This window comes from Salvia splendens, chromosome 9 (assembly GCF_004379255.2).
Source record: "Salvia splendens isolate huo1 chromosome 9, SspV2, whole genome shotgun sequence".
Taxonomy (NCBI): domain Eukaryota; kingdom Viridiplantae; phylum Streptophyta; class Magnoliopsida; order Lamiales; family Lamiaceae; genus Salvia; species Salvia splendens.
Window position 1 is genome coordinate 3,273,255 of NC_056040.1, and position 21,805 is coordinate 3,295,059.

The window sequence follows — 21,805 nt, forward strand, 5'->3', positions numbered from 1 at the left end:
CGTAAAATCTTGGTGTTGATATTTTCTATTATCGCTTCTGATTATCATATCATTGATTCGTCCACATTAGGTGATATTATATTGTGCTCCTATCATATTCTTGCAATTGGGGAGGTTTGTTTATCTGGGAGCATAAATCCTATATTCACCTAAAAGAAGAAAAAATCTGGTGTTTAAATGTTACTCGTCCTGCTCACAAGTTTTCACCGGGCAGCTCAGTACAAGGCTCAAAAACCACTGAACATAGCGAGCCTCGTATATACAAAACGTGTCGTTAAACGATCCTCTGCTTCTTTGGAGTCGGGGTGAGATGCAACAAGGCCACTCTTCTCCTCAGAGACAACCATTTGGATACACACACCACTTTTCTCCACATTCTTGGTGAATTGCCACTACCAACAACCATCCGAGGCTCATCACCATTAGACTCGCTCCTCAAGCCTTCAAAGAGGCTCGGACTCCAGGGCCAGTCGTGAGGGCTTTGCATCGCAGCATCATACACAACGTCTATTTCATCATCCATGGATCCAACATCTTCCCCCACCATTTCAGTTCTCTCATCTAAATGCTGCTGGAGAGAATTCTGATCATCGAAGGCCTTCACCTCGTTCCAGTTTTGGTAAGCAGAGGCTAACAGTTTCTCAGCATCAACCTGTTATTCAACAGATTTAGTAAATGTGCTCAAAATAGGGAGCAAGGGGGAAAAAGGTCAGATTATATGAAATATGCCTTATGTTTTTCAGACAGCGTGCTTGTCTGAGAGTAGTAGTGGCTGCCCGAACATAATCCTTGCACGCCTCCTAGAATGTTGAAGACTACACCTGTCTTCTGCTTCGGGTCTATGTAACAGTACACCCTTTCGCTGACTAGGCAGGCTTGAGCATTGTTGACAATGGCCTTCCACTTCTTTGCTTGGGTCTTCACAATCTACAATAAACCAACAAACTAAGTTATACACACATATATATACATACCTATTTCCAAGGGCGGATCTAGTGTATATATACATGAGGCAATTGCCCCACCTGAGTTATCCATTTATACAAATATATATAGATAATATCACTATAATATGTGTATTTTATAGTATTACTTTTGCCCCCTTAGTATTTTAATAGAAAAACCTTTATTGCCGTCAGACATGTAATTAGGAGTAATATTGACATGTAATTAGGAGTAATATTTAATAAAACCTGAAAAAGAAAACAAAAAGTCATTGAGTGTTAAAGACCAAAGCTCTGGAACTTATAGAGAAAAAGCAAAAGAAAAGTTATACGGGCTGTTGAGAAAATATGCAATTCTTTGCCCCTCTTGTACAATTTCCTGGCTCTGCCCCTGCCTATTTCAAGCCCTTTTTGCAAATAATCAAGCCTAGTGGAAGAAAGGCAAGATCAACTCTGGACTTCAAAGCTTCATATCTAACCTTTGAAGATTAGGAGAACGTTCTTAGTTCGATGGAGGTGATTGATTTGGCATCTGGTGAGGAAGGATGGATTTGGAGATTACTGAACAAATAACTCATCATATATGATGAGTTATTTATATCAACTAGTTTAATAACATCAAAGAAAAAGAGAAAAAGTTACACTCTTGAGGCTTTGTGGATCTATGAGAAGTCGAATCAGAAAATCCTCCACGGTGTGGATATTGTTGTCTTGAAGGCGTCCGTTGATCTTACCACCTCTGCGAATAAACACCAATCGCGATACTTCATCAGATAGAGATGGATTCTTGTGCTTCTTGAAATCTGAAGATGATAAAAAAAAATATGTGTCATTAGTCACTAACCATGTATGAATAAGAATCAAGAAAAGTTACATTTGATGCGAAAATCTTTGAGGGTGAAGGCCTCTGTCTTGGCTTCCTTGACACGAACAGAAGCACCAACAACCCTCGCGCCTAGCTTGAAAACCGGTGGCTTAATCTTGGTGGCGTAGTTTCTGATCTTGAGGTTGTTGATTTTAGCAACTCCTCTGTGTAGCTGCAGAGGTACATTACCTGCAAGAATAGGCAGTTTACCTTCCCCTTGAGGGACTATCAATTCTTCAGCTCCACAAACATTGAGAAGATAGAATTCGACTTTCGCAGTGGCCTCTGGTTCATCAACTACAACATCTCCTGTCACATCATCAACAAGAGCAACCTCAATAGGAACTTCTCCTTCTCCTTTGATCTCCTCTCCGGTCAAGATCATTCGAACAATCCTGTTCCTAAACTCCACCTTCATCATGCTCGCATCTTTCGGACAGCTGAAAATCAGATAAAGCATATTGAGTAATGAATCTTGATCAAGAATTTTTTTTTACAGTATTTCCTCTCACCTACTCTTCATTCTGGCATCTATCCTTCTTTTGGCAAGCTCCAATTCCTCTTCCACCTGAGCAGCAGTGATTAAGACAAATGATCGATATATAAACACACAATTCAGATTGTTTATGTACTTACAATTTTCATATATTGATCTTCCATTCGTATGAAAATCAAACCTTTTTTGTTATTTCAGAAGAGATCATAAAGCGGATATATAAAGCTGTGGATCCGAGTCAAAAGCGTGTGGGGTCCAGGAATAGTGGATTGGAACAAGCAACACAATCACAGCACAGGAGCTTGTTGGTGTGAAATATTGACTATGAAGGAGGAGACGCTATGCTTCAGCTCAACATATTTAGCTCTCAACTAGAATTAGTACCTTAGTTACTATTTATGTTATTTAATTTTATATGAATAGATTGACATTAGTGATTGGTAATGTGGTATGTTAAATAAATTAAATAAGTACTTCGAAAATAACCTAGTAAAGTATAAAATATGAGTGAAGAGTTGATGTAATTTGAGTTAGTTATCAGGGTTATATTTTCAATGTAAAATAATTAACTCACTTATTTAGTGAATTTATTTAACACCTCAAAATATAGAAATAACACGAATCATAAGTACAAATACCAAACAACAGCCAGAACTAGGATGTTATAGAAAAATATAGCGCTATCAAACCAACAGCAATTTTATTATAATCAGAATTAGAATAGCATGAAACTTTTCTGCATATAAAGTTATAATTTTTGTTTCAATAAATAGTAGCCACAGCGTGTGGTGTGCGGTAGCGCCGAAATCTTACCACGTTTGGCCAAATCCAGATTTTGCACTTTCCCAGAAATAAACGCCTCATTTCCTGCAAAAGAAATGTGCCAAAATATGGCAAAATCAAGAAATGATTACAACTGCAATCTGATTATGGTGATGATCGGTGACGGTTGTGTGAAAGTCAAATTTTGGAATTTGTTGTAAAAGAAATGACAATTGAGCAGAGCTTCGCAGCAGCTTCTTAACTATAAGTCAAAATGAGTTTAGCTTGTGCAGGGCAGCAAGAGCAACCTGAATATTGACCTTTTAAGTGAATAAAAATAGTACTCCTACCATAAAGAGATGAATATTCTCAAGCATAATAATATAAATACAACAAAATCCAGTTCTCCGCCCTTTATTCCCATGTGATCTACTATATTAAAATACATGCTACTTGTATAGTAGTATAAATAATAAAGGCAATCTAATTATCCATTGCAAATACACTAAATTAAATACTCCATCATATAGGTTCATGCATAGCCTGAAAACTAGAAATAACTTTCAAGTTCCTTTTTTGAGTAATTTTTTAATCTCTCTTTGGTTCATAAACTATTGAGCATCTGAATTAGAGTTGTCAACCGGGCCGGACTGTCCTAGGCCCGGCCCATCAGTGAAACGGAGCGGTCTTGGGCTGGGCTCAATAGTTGAAGTGGGCTCCATTTGAGCCATTTTGTAAACCTAGGCCCGGCCTATCAGATGCTCTCCTTATATAATTAATATTTTTAATGTAATTATCATTAACAATAATATATTTCCCGATTTATGCACGTAATCTTGTGCATGAGTCAACTAAACCCACATGAATACAATATTCCATCTTGATTGTATATAATTTTTTTCTTATATTTATTTTTGTCCAACATGTATAAAGGATGATTATGAAGTTTATTTTTAAAAATACTACTCATATCTTGGTATTCAAACCACAATCTCTAATAAATAACTATTGAGTAGGATTTTTTAAATGTATTAGTTATTTCATAACTTATATATCATCATCTATTTTCAATAGTGGTTCTTTATTTAGTAAAGAATAGCGGCTACCAACTGACTAACAACAACATCATCTTCAACTTCGAAATCATTGTCTGACAATTTTTTTTCTTGTCGACGTGTAGCACCGACATCGTTCCACATTTGGCCAAAATCAAAATGGTTTGTTTTCTGTTGTCGTTCGTTTTATCGCATCATTTTTATAATCTAGCTAGATTGCACTTTCCTAGGAATAGCCACCTCATTTCCTACAACATAAATGTGCCAACTATGGCAAAATCATGAAATGATTATAAATGCAAAATCTAGTTAGGATTACGATTGTGTTTATAGTTTATAAAGTCAAAAGATTGGAATTTGATTATAACAGAAATGACAAGGGAGCTTCGCAGAAGCTTCTTAATTCTAAGTGATCAAAATCAGCCGCAAAAGCAATTTACCTGAATTAATATTGTCCTTATTTAATGAATATAAGTAAAAGAAAGAGACGAATATTCTCAAGCATAAAAATATAGTTACAAGAAAATCTAGTTCCCTGCCATTCTCTCACATGTGATCTAGTGATTATTAAACTGATAGAACCTAGTTCTATCGAATTAGAGCACGAACGTTTGTAGTGAGAAGAAGAACGAGGAGAGAGAGAGTGGTCTCGACGTTTGTTTATGGTGTTCAAGCTACAAAAGCTAGGGTTTCAATAGTGAACGTGAATTTGAGAGAAATTGATTATGGTGGGAGAAGAGTAATCAATGGAAGCACCAGTTAACCTAGTTCTATCGAATTAGAGCACGAACGTTTGTAGTGAGAAGAAGAACGAGATAAACCCTAGTTGAAGTGCTAGGGCGATTTCCGCCAGAACCAAAATGAGAATAAGTAATTAACTTTATTTTTCAATGAATGAAAATACGATAGAATTCTAAACCCTAACATATGTCTTGCTAATCAAGAAACATAATTAAAATAAAAGATTACAAAAGATATGGAGAATAACTAAAGATAACTAAAATAAAAGATACGCTAAGATATTGGAGATGATCTTCGGCGAGATTTGCTTAATCGAGGACCCTATCATAAACACATGCACGTAAGTTGTTTATATAAATAGTAAAGGCAAAACTTATAATTAATTGTCAATAGACTAAATTTAAAATGATAAAGTTGCATATATGTTGCCTGCAAACTAAAAACTTTGAAGTTACATTTTGTAATTCTTTTTATCTTTCTTTGTTACATAAAACTGTTGTACATCTGAATGTTTTAGCTTTATAGTGGAACTGTGATCTTTTAAGTTCTGTATTATCTACTAATAATTTGTTTTATTTTGACTAAGAAAGGATAAAAATTTTCAGAAAAAACAGTTTTAAAAAATACAATAGATAACAATTGTCCATTTTAAAACTAACTTTTTTTCCATGTGATGTGAATCAAATGATGCTAATTCTATTTCAAGATTTCTTCTATTTTTTATATTAAAATCATCTTTCAATTAATTATTTAAGTTTGATTATTATATATTAGTTGATAGATGTACATGTGGAGTGACTACAATGAGCCAAAGCGGTGGGGTCTGATTCAAAGTGTTCGTTGCCTATTAAGACAATGTCCAAATTCTTTTATCTTATCACCGTTATCTTCGTCTTTGAAATAGTTTCGCGTGGGTACCTTGTACGCCTCAATCGGAGCTCGGATGAAGAAGTTATGATCATTTGACGAAGACTGCGCGGAGCAGTGCAAACCCGGCGAAAACGCCCGGGTCCAGTAGAAACGCCCGGTTTGGCATAAAAAACGCCCAGGTTGGAAACTGCCAAATTTAGTCTTCAAATTGGTTTCTGGAGCAGTTTGTGGGGATTTTTAGATATTCCAGACGAGAAAGGAGGGGAAAAGAGAGGAGAAAGGAAGAGAGGAAGATTGGAGGTGCAATCATTCAACTTCCATCATCCCTAAGGAGATTTGCTACTATCTACACATCAATTTCATGAGTTTTATGGTTCTTTATTGGTTGTGGATGTGTAACTAAACTCTTACGTTGCTCCTAATTTGTGAAAGATGTGAATTACTTTTGGATTCTATGGATTAGTATTAATATATGATCTTTTTCTATGGTGCTTTTTACATTGAATTATAATTCCGGCCTGATTTATTGTTCAATCATGTCTTTTAGCCAATGTCTCTTTAACTTGGTTAAAAAGTGGAAACGTAGATAAAGAGTTTGAGATTTGTTTCATGTTCAGCATATAAATCTTGGATAAGTTAATTTACATGTCTTTACAATATTCATTAAAGTCATATATAGCTGTGATCCCCTGCTGTGGAGGAGTGCACAGAGAGAGTGTTGTCCTTCACAACCCATTATTTTATAAATTTGTTTATTTTTAATTTTATTTAATGAATAAAATATTAGATGTGAGGAATAACACCGTCATATACGACTTAACTAGTGATTACAACAAAAAAATTAAGATAAATTATTTTTAAAAAAGGACACAACGAGTGATTATTTCACGCTCTCAACAACGCGTGCTCTTAAATTTAGGATGAAATGTACTTGTGCGGTTGTGATTATTTAATAGCAAAAATCCGGTATTGGATGATTAGAAGTATCTTTTCAGTGATGTTACAGGTTATGATTGACTTGTGGGCAACTACCATAACAGAAACTGTCTTTTGAATATTACCAAGAAAACCGTTAAATATTGCATATATAATGTTGATTTTTTTACGCTTTATGTTTTTGCAATTTTTGTCCACCTTTTCTCTTACTTAATTTTGAAAAAACTATTCAACTTATAAATCAATTACTGGTGTTGAAGATGTAATGACACTATTCTCGTCGAGAACCCCCACTTGAATAGGATTTGTACCATGAATTTGAAAGAAGAGAATGATAAATAAATTACGTTAATTATTTGTCAATGGTTTAAAAGGCTACATAGAATTTCAATATATAGGAATTCTGAAACTCTTAGTGGCCCGAGTAAAATTTTCCCAAAACGAGTTGGTTGTTTAAAATGATTCTGCTGTAAGCCAAATTTCATGATATCAAATAGGTATAGTATAATGACAAGGAGGCCTAGGAGATTTAAGGATTACTCTTCCAAGTACAGATAGCTTCGGCAATATTTATTTTCCTTATTTTTGGCATTTTAGATATACGTATATCTTTTTAGGTTTTCTTCTTGATTTTTTTCTCAAGAACATCTTCTTTTCTCAAAACCCTGCTAGGGTTGCGCCTGAGTTTTATCTTTATTTGCAACGTGTGCCCTTAATCTTCGATAGGATACAAGAACCTATCATCAGCTTACAATCAAATCACGAGGAAGACAAAGAAGAGAAGGGGCTCAATATCACTAACTAACAAGTTGAAGAAGCTCCTCGCTTATTTGATCAAAAGAGACTAGATCTCACTCACTCTCCTGTTTTTCAATCAAACTGTACTTGATTGATCCAATTGAAGAAGCAAATCAACACGGAGGTTCATCACCATTCCACTAACTCATCAACCCTTCAAAGAGGCTCAGACTGCCAGGCCAGGGGTGAAGGTATTGCATCGCAGCATCATATATACCGTCTATTCCATCATCCATGGATCCAACAACATATTCCCCACCAATTCAGTTTCAGTCTGCGGTGGATTTAGGAGGCCGGGGACAGCAGGAGTAAAATTTTCCCACCAATTCAGTCAGCGGTGGATCTAGCAGGGGAGAATCTGCGGAATATGCCATGGCCGCCCCCTCCTGAGAATTTTCAGTTTTGTCATATAAATGCTGATGCAGAAAATTGAGATCTTCAAAGACCTTCACCTTCTTCCAGTTATGGTAAGCAGATGCCAACAGTTCCTCAGCAGCATGCATCAACCTGTTATTTACTACATCTTGATTTAGTAAGAAAGGCTAGTCAATATGCCTTAGGCTTTTCTGAGAGTAGTGGCTTCCTGAACATAATCCTAGCACGTCTCCTAGAATGTTGAAGACCACTCCTGTCTTGTGCATCGGATCTGCGTAATAAATTTATAGTCTCGAGCTAATTTTGATTCAGCATGGATTTTAAGGAACCGTTTGACTTTGTAAAGAAAAATTGAAAAATGAGTTATAGTAGAATGTGAACCCACTTTTATATATGGATTTTATAGTAAAATGTGATTGTAATGATTTAGTTGAATGATGGGGTCCACTTATTTAAAATTGAAAAAGTATGTTAGGATATTTTGAGCTGATAAAACACTCCAACAATTCAAGAAACTTGATCAAGGGTATTCAGTTATGAAGTAACTTGATCAAGGGTGGCGGTTGGAAGTTTGCAACAGAAAAGTCAGTTGGAACGATTAGAAAAGAGCGGTTGCAAGATGCAGTTACTTGAAACTGATCTTGAATCTTTCTATAAATATTGCTACAAGCCGCATAGATCAGCAAGAGAGAACAACTTCATCAGAGAGAATACAAATTGCAATCTGTGCTATGTGCTCTCGAAACCAGGTCGTGTTTCGAGTGAGGTTGAGGGAGAGAAAATGAGTGGTCATAGTTCCCGTTTGTATTCGATATGAGAGTGTTATTCTTCATTGTAACTATAGTTGATCATCAATGAATTCCTTCTCATTCTGTCAGTGGACGTAGGCTTACGCCGAACCACTTATATCTTCGTGTTCTTGAATCATTTTCATATCAATTTGTGAGTTATAAATTCTTGTATGATCTTGCTCCAATCGTTTCCAACAAGTGGCGCCGTCTGTGGGAAATGGAGTTTCCAAGAACGAAAGGCGCATGATCATGGCTACAATAAGAAAGGAGATAAAGAAATTCAATTCGGAAGCAGCGAAGATTTTCTGACAGAGGAACAGAGGAGATGCTGCAAATAGCGTCGCAGAATACAAAGGTGATGACGTTATGTCGCGGAGGAAGGCGTGGCAGTGAGGCACGTGTGTCGGTTGATCAGACAATATTCGCCAACATGGAGCCTGGCCATACAATCATCGATGGAGGAAACAAGGGGTACGAGAACACAGACCGCCACATGGTCGGTGCATCAGCCAATGGTCTGCTCTGCCTCGGCATGGGCGTCTCTGGTTGCGAAGACAACACTAGACATAGCCGCGGCTCGGGTCTACAATGGCCCATGCGTCACTTACATCAGTAAAGAGGTTTACTGGCTGCAATTCAAGATGGTGAGTTCAGCGGCGGAGCCTACATCGTCGGAATAGAGCATCAAGTTGCCGGCGGAGAAAGGTGACGTGGTGGTTTTGAGCTATTGGGAATTTCGAGACCAAAGACTACAAGGAAGGATTGCGAGCAAACCAATCTTGGCAGAAATTCAAAGATCACTAAAGAGATGTGTGATATCTCTAGGGATCAGCAACTCCAATTCTGAACAGGGAAGATTCAGGTGAGGTGGAGGTTTTATCGTCCGGTGGAGGCGTTGTAGTTGATCAAGGAAGTGATGGAGGAGAATCTGGGGATGATTCTCGGAGTCAGAATAATTGTATACTGACAAGAATATTCAAGATTGGCGCTGAGCAATAATGTTGCAGACAATGAGATCAACAAGTTCAAAGGTTATATGAACTTAGTACATTTAAAGGGAAGATGATCAAGGATGGAGTGGCCAGACAGAGGTCATAGAAGAGAGAAGGAAAATGTTTGAGTCATCTCAAAAGGTGGAGGATTGTTAGGATATTTTGAGCTGATAAAACACTCCAATAATTCAAGAAACTTGATCAAGGGGATTCAGTGATGAAGTAACTTGATCAAGGGTGGCGGTTGGACGTTTGCAACAGAAAAGTCAGTTGCAACGATTAGAAAAGAGCGGTTGCAAGATGCAGTTACTTGAAACTGATCTTGAATCTTTCTATAAATATTGCTACAAGCCGCATAGATCAGCAAGAGAGAACAACTTCATTAGAGAGAATACAAATTGCAATCTGTGCTATGTGCTCTCGAAACCAGTCGTGTTTCGAGTGAGATTGAGGGAGAGAAAATGAGTGTTCATAGTTCCCGTTTATATTCGATATGAGAGTGTTCTTCTTCATTGTAACTATAGTTGATCATCAATGAATTCCTTCTCATTCTGTCAGTGGACGTAGGCTTACGCCGAATCACTTATATCTTCGTGTTCTTGAATCGTTTTCATATCAATTTGTGACTTACAAATTCTTGTATGATCTTGCTCCAATAGTTTCCAACAAAGTAAATGATACTTTGAATCACGGACATCCCAAAATGGCAACACATAAAGACATTTTTTCACAGACGGAGAAAGTACTTTTGATACTCGATATTAGATTTCGTATGGATTCATACCTAACCTAAGCGGTTCGACCTCCTAATCTACTTGAGAGAGAACCATCAAAGAAACTCAGACGGAGCCTTTTAAGCTCAGCTCAATAAAAACATAAATCAAGAAATATCTAAATTACTTAAATAAAACAAAATATAATCGCCTATTAATTAGGCGTAATCTTAAGGTATTTTGGCCTTTGAGTCCGCATAGCACTACAAAAAATTCGTTGATTAGCAGCGGACATTTCTGCTACTAAATGCCTTAATTCCGTTGCTAAATCTGATTAACAGCGGATTAGTAACAGATAGTCTCCGTTGTTAAAAACCTCAGCTGCCAAAACCGTCTCCGGAGGGCAAGAGAAATGACGAAGAAGCCTTCTTTGCGAAATGTAGATAAAAGCCTTGCTTTGGTGGAGGAGCTATTTGTATCCTATATTATGGATTTGACGAAAGTAATAGAACATATCTAATTAAATAAGTGTGGATTATAATCATTCTTTTTATGAGACCTTTTAAGTGGTTAGTGGCAAGGGCGGAGTCAGGATTTCGTTGCGGGAGGACAAAATTATATATAGAAAATTTGTATATATTGGAGAAGGGCATTTTGTATAAGTTTATGAGTATATATTTGAAAATTTGTAATAAATGTATTAAAATGAAGAAATTGTGGGGATGGGATTTGCCTCATGAGCCACAAGGCGAGAGCTGCCCTTGTTAGTGGTCCATTTTTAATATGGTATCAGAGCGACATAAATCGATGACAAATTTTATCTCTTGTCTTGCCTATCCATATGAAGATCTCATTTAATCTACTACTATATAATCATGGATATCCCTCGTAGCACACTATTTCTAGAGTATGATTTGAAGATACTATCCCATCTATATAAACGTGCATGACCCTCGTAACACACTATTTATCTAGTATTATTTGATGATTGTTGGTTTTCCTGGTAAGGGTGATAAAATCTACGTTAAAATAATCATCGCTGTATAAGTTTTCCGGTTGAACACATGTAACATGTCTTGTATAATTAATATAGGAATAAATGGAATCTAATAATCAATTGTAAATTGACTTAATTAAAAATGATATACTCATGTATAGCCTACAAAACAACTTTCAATTTCCTATTTATGTACTCTTCTTTGGTGGCCTCGGACTACGTACTTTAACTTCTACTATATGATTTAATTCTTCAATTGTCGAAATTATGTTAGTTTCGGCCGAATTGTAATATCCTATATGTTTGTTTGTTTTTTTTTTGCTCCACACAAATGATTTGTTTTATTTTGTTATTGTTAATTCTAACTTGCACGATTAGATGCGGCGGAAAATCAAATAAATCAAATTAATACTCTATTCGTCCAATAAAAATAGAAATATTTGGAATCACACGAGATTTAATACATAATTCATAAAATAAGAGAGAGGGGGAGAAGAGTAGTTAAAATGGTGTTAGTAGATAGTGGAAACCCACAATATTACTAGTGTTTAATGTTGGACTCTAGTGCTATAAGTTGTATAAATATAGACGTATATGAGTAATAAATTGGGAGAACTTTCCATAAATAAAACTGTGCTATTTTTATTAGATGCACGGAAAAGAAAAATATTCCTATTTTTATAGAATAGAGGAAGTATTTAAAAATAGAACCTGTATTCTACTTAGAATGCACCGACCGCTCTTTCTGCATATCGTGTCGGCGTTAGAGGCCAGGTACTAGTACTTCCGGTTCAGATGCTATGCAAGCGGCAAATCCGGACTATCGCCGATACAGAAGTGCACCAATCATATGATCATGCTAGATTAAAAGTACAAACACTACATATTGATACTGGAACAGTTTGGTTACTCGAGATTAAATTAATTCAAGATTATACGAGATTGAATTTGTCGGAAGTTGTCAAGTGATAAATCATGCTCGAGCAGGGACGGAGACACCGGCGGCCAAGCCACCGCTCCAGCGGGGGCTTGGCCGGAACCGGACCCATACCCCCCCCCCCATGCAGCCGCGCCCCGCTGGATTTCCGCCCCGGCTTCGAATGGCCTGAATTTCTGCGAGTCTGCGAGCAAATCCCCAATTTGGAGAAGACGACATTGATGAAATTGGGCTTCTAAGTGGGTCATTAATTATAATGTATTGGACTATAAAACTTGGGCCTTTAATATATGATAATAATTGAAAAACTAAAATAGCTTTACTTGAACATTGAAGCCCAAATTTATAATACAATTAATTTTCTTCTCTTACTAACTCATATCAGAGGGGTGTGCAAATTACAGCAGGTCAGCAGCCGCAAAATCAAAATCATATCAGAGTTCTCCTACTAAAATCTATGCATAATACACTGTTTAGACTGTACTTGCAGAAAAATTAAAGGTTTGATCTTTAATTGTGATTTAATTTTTTATTTTGAATTAATGACATGGAATTTGAAATTATTTGTTTATGATTTTAACTGTGTTGCTTGAATGGGAAAAAACCTAATTAACTTTTGAGAATTGAGATAATAAAAGTTTTTGAATTATTACAATTTGATATATAAAAATATGTAGTTGTGGCATGAATTTGATATAAATATTTTCTTAATGTAGTTTCTTATTTCTTATACAAGTAGTAGATTACACATTGCAGAAACAGAATGAGAGACGGTTGGATGAATGATATCTTAATTGTATATACTGAGAGGGAAATTTTTAATAAAATTGAAAATGAGGCCATTCTTCGACAGTTCAAGAAATGGCTTCTCGTCGAAAACAATTATCATTTAGAGCCTCATAAAATTGTAGAGACATTATATTTGAATTGAAATTTTTAGTATTATTATTAGCTTTTTTTGTTTTTTATAAAAGATTTCAGCACCTGCTTATATGAAAGTTGCTTGAGATTAAGTTTGAGAGTTGAGACCAAGTGAATACACCATTAGTCCATTAGATTAATCTTATATGATCCATCAAATCGAAACACCGAGATATATACATAAATTCAGTGGTACTGTTTGGAGACTCTAGATTGATAGAGCTCGAATCTCTTCTTCGCTTCATAAACGAGCGTTACAATGCCCTCATCCTGCATCAGATGCTGCTGCTTCGTCGACCACTCCAGCGCTATCAACACGTCTTCCTGCGCCAACGTCTCGCTATCCGGCACGTGCATCGCTAGATAGCACAGCAGTATGAACGACGGAATCTGCACCATCTGCTCCCCGAAGTAGATCAGCGGGATCAGATGCCTATGCCCTCCGCTATTGATGATCGCCTTGCTGTGCGTCTCGTGCAGGAAATTCTCCGAGCACACGAACTTGTTCAGCGCCGCCGCCGCCTCGCAGCTCACCTCCGGCTCCCTGTCGTCGAGCAGATTCACCAATGCCGGTATGAATCTCGTCTCCGTTGCCCTGAACGTTCTCGCTAGGTTTCCAATTGACATTATGCTAGGGATTAGGAGCTCGCAATCTGCCTTTTCAACGATTCGGAGGAACTGATCCACCACCGCTCTCGCCACCGGAGCAGTTGGCTTGAACGCCGATCGCCTCAGATCTGAGTCCTGCTCGGCCACGGAGGTGATTTCCATCAATGCCATGGCGGAATTGTATTTCACTTCGGTTTCCCCCTTTTCTAGGAGTACGGCGAGACAGAGCAGAGCGCGTGACTCTGTTATGCTTTTGCATACGGATACGTTTCCTGCGCAGAGGTAGCGTAGGGCTCTGGCTGCCATCGCTTTCATCTCTGCTTTAGTAGCCGGATCTTCGAATTCTCTGCGTTTGATGCTGGATCCTGGTAATCCATGGCCTTTGTTTTGTTTGATGAACTGGTGACTCTGTTGTTTATTCGATTTTCCGCTTTTTTCCCCGAGGTCGGAGTGGCTGATCGGAGATGGAGATGCCGCGGATTTGTGCGGCACCGGCAACATTGTGGATTTCATAGCCAAGGTGTTGGTGACGATATTGTGCATTTGGCTAGGCATTTGATTGTCCATGGGGTGATCGGCGACGCCGTGATGCTTTTCATCTGTTTCGTTGCTTTTATGGTTAGGGTTAGGGTTAGGGTTAGGGTTTGAATTCGCCATTACAAGCGAGTGGATCGATTGTTTGTTGGTGGCGATGGCGTATTTGCTGTGCTCGGGGATAGTTTCGAAGGCGAGGTGGCTGACGAGGAGGCGGATGACGTTGTGCTGTGCGAAAGGATCCTGACATTTCCGGTGGTTCGCGGCGAGCTCCGACAGCGCCCACGCCACCACAATCTGCACCTTCATGTGGCCTTCTTTTAAAATCTTCGCCACTACCTGACACACGCCGGCGTTGACGATGATCTCCACGCTCTCCGGATCCCTCCCGAGCAACCCGATCGCACGAGCCGCGTGTTCCTGCCCTTCCATCTGGCCTTCCTTGAGCAGCTTCAGCAGCGGCACCACGCCGCTCTCCTCGATAATCAGGCTGCCGTAGCGGTCGTTGTCGCGGGCGAGGGAGACTAGAGAAGCAGCGGCGTCAGCGCGGTCATCCAAACTGCCGGAGCAGAGGATGGCGATCTGCTCCCAAATGAGGCATAAAATGGGCTCGTTGGCAGCGATGGGGGGGAGGCCGAGGTACTCGTCATCACGGTCGTCTGCAGGGGCGGAGACGCGGAGGAGCCAGGAGACGTCGCCGATGGAGTTGTCAAGCTGCTGGTGGACCTTCTTGAAGGCAGCGGCGGGGGCGATGATGAAGATGCGGCGGAGGCCGTTGGAGCGGCACTTGAAGACGAGGGTGAGGGCCTTGTCGAGGACCTGCTCTGTGTCCTCGATGATGCGGCGCGTGGGGCGCTCGTAGAGGTCGCCACTCGCGCGGGCAGCCTGGCGGAGGAGGACCGCAAGCTTCTCCGTTCTCACCTTCAAGGACGTAGCCAGGATTTCATTATATAAAGAAAATTTTTCTATATTTGAGAAGGTGCATTTGGTATAATTTTATACCGTATATATCTGAAAATTTGTAATAAACAGCGAATTTAATCCCAAATTCAGAAAGGTAAAGTGAATTTTATCTGTTTTTCTGAAATCTCTCAATATATAAAGGCGGAGAATGGGAGGATCTGTCGATGCTCACCTTGATCTCGCTGCAGTCGCTTTTCATGAAATTAGCCTGATCCGCGAGCTTGATCACCTCATCTGCGTATTGGATCGGCTTCGTGAGGATCTGCTTCACTATGTCCGCCATGATCACTCACCTCCCGATTCGGTCACGATTATTCTCTTCACACCATTCACGACGGAGGAGGTGGTGGTGGCCGTGGTGGTGGAGAAGGGAGTGTTGAAACGTAATGGTTGTCTCTTTCTGTGGTGTTTTTTTTTGGTTTGCATTAAAACCAGAAAAAGAAAGAGAGGCTGTTACAACCTTATTAATAGGGACGATGATGCTTCATCGACCTTTAAACTCCCAAGCATTACAAATCCCCCACACGAGTAATTAATTGCTACTTCCATTATATTGGTAGCAAATCTTTGAAACAATTGCCCATGCTCGATTAATCTTATTTCTATACTCCTAAATCTAGTAACGTCAATTTATAAGCAACACGCCATTGCATCCCCTATTTATATCTTGTATTTTTGTTCTGTCAATTAGTACAGTCTATTTTATTAGTAACTGATGATTGTCCTAGAACTCCCAAAATTAGATAAGTGTGGTAGTACTATAAAAATACACTTTTGTTGATAAAATTCATAATTGATAAAATAGGAAATAGATCCCAAAAAATGATTAGAATATTATTAATAAAGAATAAATTTGTTGTCTAGCTCATTACAAAAAATAAAAATGGACTATTTTGTGGGATATGGAACGAAAAGTATAATATTACTCCTGTTAAAAAAAATAATCTTAGTTATGGAAGACATGCTTTAATGCAAAATTAATAAAATAAAAGAGACAAAGAAAAGTGTTGGTATGTTGGTAGTGAAAAATAAGATGCACCTTATTAGAAAGAAAATTTATTATAAACAGATAATAATAAAAATCTACAAGACTATCCTTTAGAGACAAATGGACTATAATTTCAACAAATACAAACTTCATCTGTAAGAATCAATACCTCAGTGTTTGGTAATCAATAACTTTTTTGAAGCACCGTCATCTACAAATAATATATGATACAGTTATATGCTACAATATGTGTGAGAATTGAGATACATGTGTTTAGTCTTGCTTTTTTCCTTTTCCCTACTAATGTTTGTGTGAGTGAGTTTAAGCCTGTGGTTCCCAGAAACGGGGGTCTGTTATTTCCTGTCACAAAACAAAAGAATTTGTTGCGGGGCACTCTCACGAGAGCCACAGACCGTAGTAGCCAGCCATGCTGCACGATCTTCGCCTGCACGACATAGAATCGACACCACAGTTGTCATCAGTAATCAGCACGAGTGTCTGGGATGTGACAAACACTTTCGAGCTGCTCGTGGTCGTGCCTGCAGTTTGGCGATGTTGCTGGACATATCCGTTGTGACATTGCACTGGCTCGTTTGCGGCGCTCCTCGCTCTGCAAATAAGTTGAGAACCGTTTCAGATCTTGTGATTAGTGGACAGTGTTGGTTTTACATCTGCACCCAAAGGTTCAGCTGTGGACTCCCTGCATTCAACCAAACTTTATAACCAAACACAAAACACTTCTGTGAGACAATCTGATGGCGGAACATCCATCACACGTGTCAAATCTCGGGATTCAAGCCCATCTCAAATGGCATGTCTGATCATTTTACACAAAATTCTGCTCACATTGTATGAGCGTTCTTTCTGGGCCATATTTACATATATAAGTCCAATGAAAGATAAAGATAAACATCTCCTACTCTCAAGGACAAACAACTAGATATCAAAAATCAAGAATAAACTTCCACATTCAAATTGGTGAGGAAATCCTACGAATCTACGATTTGCTGATATATACCTGAAGGCCAGGCCAAAATGCTTGTAGGCTTGTAAGTTGCCAGTACGTTGCTCTTCCTGTCCTCATATCAGCTTCATGGTACCTAGTGACAGGTAAATACTTAGTAAAACTTCTTTAAAGCATAATATAGCAAAATATCTCTGCCTAATAAACAATAAAGGGACAGAAATGATAGCAAGATAACCGCCATACCAACCTTAAAAGTTGGTGGGGGTACGAAACGTACAAGGGTGAAATATTGAAGAATAAAGAGAAAAATATCATCCCAAAGATGGGAAAAGAATAAGTAGGAAGAGAACCCTTTCAGACTTTCTTTTATTCATTCAGGTGATTGCAGATTAGAGGAAGGGGAAATTTCAAACCTCAAACAACGAAGAAATGTGAAGCAGATATGTGCGGAATAAACACTTTTGGACTGAAGGGTTTACCAAGGACCATGTCGAAAATATTTTTGCACAGCAGTGTAACCAGGCTGAAACATCCTCCAGAATTCATCCCTTCCGAATAAAATGTGAGCTTTGACTAGATACTCGTAGAATGAATCAACACCTTGAAGGACAAGAAAGTGGTTTAGAAATGCGTAAAGAATGATGCTTTGATTACTTGACATTATGCAATAGCTACTGTTAAAGGTGATGTGTGTTCTGAGGTAGTCCGAATATTGGCTGCAAAGAACCATACCAGCTCCAATTCCAGAAGAAAACTCTATCCATTCCCCAGTTTCTACATCAAGTGTTGTTCCCACGAGATTTAAAGAGCTCCTCATGCTCCATAACTTGCGCAGAGCACGTAAAGCAGCAGACTCAAATCTTGGGTCACCGGTTAAACGTGACAGTGCTCCCATTTCAAGAATTAGAGAACCTAGTACCAAACAAAGGAAATTAGCATCTACACGATATCGTATAAGCACCAAATTGAAAGTTTTCTCTGAGGGAGTTCATACCACAACCAGATGTGCTTGTTTCTGTTATCTCGTTCTCCATCACACCGTGCTGCACACACAATTTTGTTCGTATACAATATGAGAAACAATATAAGTGCAAGTGTGCAATATATATATCTATATATATATATAGTATATACTAATCTGTAATCATGCTATAAGTAATATCAAAACTACACTAGAGAACCTTCTTATGTTCAAAAAAACAAAATGTAATTTCAACCGTTTACATTTCATGTTTCATGCACTTAAACTCAAAGTTACTGTCTTGAGGTTAAGGTTCACAATTTCATTACATACACTAAAGTTAGTATTCAGCTATTTAATGCATAATTCAAGCAGTTACCTTCAAGTTGATCCATGCGTAAGGCAGTCCAGTGGGGGTATCAAATGCAGGTAAAAAACGTCTTCCTAGCTCCTCAGCGAGGACAAGAAGTTGATTACTATAAGTTCCTTTAGTTAACCTGTTCGTAGAATCAGTTGCAAGAATATGAGCAGACACAAGTCCTCCAAGTACTCTTATGTTGCACTACATGATATCAAGCAAAGGCAAAGAATATGATTAAAACTCCCAAAAGCACAATCAATGATGGAAATACAGTGTGCCATGATCATATTAGATAGAGCCACTAAAATTCAATAATAACAGTTGTACAACAAGAAAACACCTCAACAGGAAAGGTTTTAATCAGTAAGATCAAGATTATCTTCATTCTTCAAATACAAAACCGAAAAATTAATTCATTACCTCAAAGAGGTTTATCCTGGGCCCTGGCATCAACATCAAATGTAAGATTCTCAGATAACCAAAGAACTCCCTTCTCAAACTCGGTATTGTTTCCCAGAATTACAAGGCTGAAAGTAAAAGAGGACATCAGAACCATTTTGAGGGCAATATGATGTCACCACTAAAATGATACCAGGGCGAGATAACCAGAATTGGTTTAAACTTTAAAGCCAGATAAGTTAAAGGTGCACATCGAACTTGGACTGAGATTCAATGAGGGTAAGTGCTGAACCATTATATTCTTGTGGCAGATGTTCAAGCTAAAACTCAGAAATAATTTAGTGTTAATAGGACTTTAATTTATTATATTATATACTTCTCCACCTATAATACTTACCTTCAGATTTCCAAGCTCACTTAGAGAATTCGTGAAAGATTTTGTCAGAGGCTTCAATTCATCATGCTGACAACAAGTCATCTGAATTGAATTTTTGAGCCATGCTGAATGGTAGAGTAATCTCACAGGATCTGTAATAATCATATAATCAAAGACTAACCGGAAAAGCATACGTCATATAGTTGTCATAGGCATGGTAAAACCTGTCATGGAGATGAGATGAGTGAGTATACACTACACAATACAGACTTCTGCGAAACGCCAGTTTGATTAGGTATCTGTTCTCAAACCAATTTCAGGCTCAGAAAACTTACTTTGTTCCCTAAGCATGTTCCAATATCATAAAGCCTTGTTTACCTTAGTGGATAAGGATTGACTACTAAAATCCAACCCCATCCAATGGTTACTTTCCTTCACTTCAAATAGATGACTAAATGAAGAATATCTATGTGGGATATGGTTGGTAGTTGTCCTTCTCTTCTTCTCAATACGTCAAAGTAACAAAGGATACATGTCTCCTTTTTTATTATATCCTACCACATATCCACTAAACTATATATGCATTGAAGTAAACAAGGCCAGAAATATACCTTACATACTAAAAAAGCTTTACATGTCATGCATCGGAAAACTAAAGGTGTCATTCTATTCTATTCTCAATACTTAGTACTTCTACTAAATTGAGAATCTGGATATCGAACTATATGGGGTGATTCGGTCGTTATGAAAATAGTGAAGGTGCAGGTCCATCTCTACGAGTGCCTCTCATAAACATACAATCACACGGGAAGTCCATCGGTGCTTAGTGCTCGAAATACAAAATTTATGAATCTAACAAATTCATGACAACAAAATCATCATTTCCCCTTTCTCAAACACCCCAAGCAAACTGAAAATCTATTACCTCCAAATGCCCTATCTAAAACTGAGCAAATCAACGCCCAATTAATCAATTACTAACATATAGCAAGTGATCAAATCCAAAAGCAAACACGCATCATCACATATCAAAACCAGCAAAACAAATTACAAACATAAAGCCCGAAATCAAAAACTAAAAAACTCCCCAAACAAGACATGAATCAGTTTAACTAACAATCAGCTGGATTAATTGCTATTTCCAGAGCGATCGGTTCTAGTATTGTAATCCCAATCTCAAGAAACAGTGTGGAAGATTGAATTAGAAAATTACATCTGGCGGACTTTTGGGCTCAGCCGCTTCTTCTTAGCAGCATAAGGGTCTGACTTTGAGGAAGAGATTTGGGAGTAAAATGTGGAAAAAAATCAGCATAAATATGAGAAACGATGCGCATCTCTTTCCAAGCAACATAGATTATCCGTTTGCGCATAAATCGGAAGGCCACAATAGTATTTGAGCAAAAGGGACTTCCAAATTGCAATTGGAATGAATTTGGGGGATTCAAGGCGTTGTGATAGGCTTTTTAGTTTTTACACCTGCCGAGTTTTGTTTGGTTTTGAGTTTCATCTCTCTTTTTCCAGGAAAAACTATTTTTGGCTTTTAAAATGACGAGGTTTTTAGAGCATCTCCAGTGGGCGGATGTCTCACTCGTACATCCACTAGGACATCCCGAAGACACCTCCCGCCACGTCACTAGGACTTCCCATCCCACTGCCACGTCACTAGGACATCCCCTTCACAATCCGCCCTTCCCATCGCCCTTCCCACTAGGACTTCCCGCAATAAAAAAATCACAAATTCACAAATAAAACAATTTACGTTTACGGAAATAAAATTTCAACCCGAATACGAACGGGAAAAATTAACAACTTCATTTAAAAAAATTAACAACGCGAATGAAATAAAATTCAACGAGCCGTATATATAGAGTTTACAAAAAATTAAAAAAAAATTAAAAATCGGACGTCCGACCCACGCCACAATGGCGGACGTCCGCCCGCCCGTCGCGCCGACGTCCGAGGACACCCGATGTCCTCACGGGACGTCCGTATCCGACCTCCCCTGACATAATGGCGGACGTCCCGGTCGCCCGTCGCGCACGTCCGACCGGACGTCCGCCATTGGAGATGCTCTTAATGGAGTCGGATTTTGTTTTTTTTTTCTTTTTTTACAGAAATATATTAAGAAGCAAATAATTGATTAATTCGTAAAAAATCGACACCTTATAAAAATTAGTATCTATCGAAATTGTGATATTATAATTATTTTGAAAACAATTCCGTGATTAAAATTTGACATCAATATGCACTAGTACAAAATTTTTAACCGTATGATTAAAATTTGACACTACTATCATGAATAAATGTTGACAATAATCCTAATCTTGTACTACTATTTTATATTATTTGTAAAAATTGTCACAATGACTACAACATATGCGTGAAATTACAGATGGTTATTTTAAATATTATTTGCACTTTCTTATGAAAGAGTGAGAAAAACATAATACTACT

The 21,805-nt window shown here is 38.1% G+C and overlaps 2 protein-coding genes and 1 pseudogene across 2 annotated transcripts; all 3 read right to left on the reverse strand.

Annotated features, from left to right (window-relative positions):
• Positions 1–167: 167 nt before the first annotated feature.
• LOC121748494 (calmodulin-binding protein 60 B-like) lies at positions 168–2,480 on the reverse strand. Its single transcript, XM_042142888.1, has 6 exons — positions 2,446–2,480; positions 2,322–2,377; positions 1,819–2,249; positions 1,587–1,747; positions 730–927; positions 168–652 (listed from the first exon to the last, which is right to left on the reverse strand). Exons 1-6 carry the CDS (start codon positions 2,467–2,469, stop codon positions 275–277), a joined length of 1,248 nt encoding a protein of 415 aa, XP_041998822.1. The 5' UTR covers positions 2,470–2,480; the 3' UTR covers positions 168–274.
• Positions 2,481–13,370: 10,890 nt separating this feature from the next.
• Positions 13,371–15,704, reverse strand: LOC121749039. The gene is made up of 2 exons (XM_042143655.1): positions 15,472–15,704; positions 13,371–15,257 (listed from the first exon to the last, which is right to left on the reverse strand). The coding sequence occupies exons 1-2, from the start codon at positions 15,580–15,582 to the stop codon at positions 13,380–13,382; spliced, it is 1,989 nt and encodes a 662-aa protein (XP_041999589.1). The 5' UTR covers positions 15,583–15,704; the 3' UTR covers positions 13,371–13,379.
• A 711-nt stretch (positions 15,705–16,415) lies between these two features.
• Positions 16,416–20,852, reverse strand: LOC121747423 (annotated as a pseudogene).
• Between the last annotated feature and the right edge of the window lie 953 nt (positions 20,853–21,805).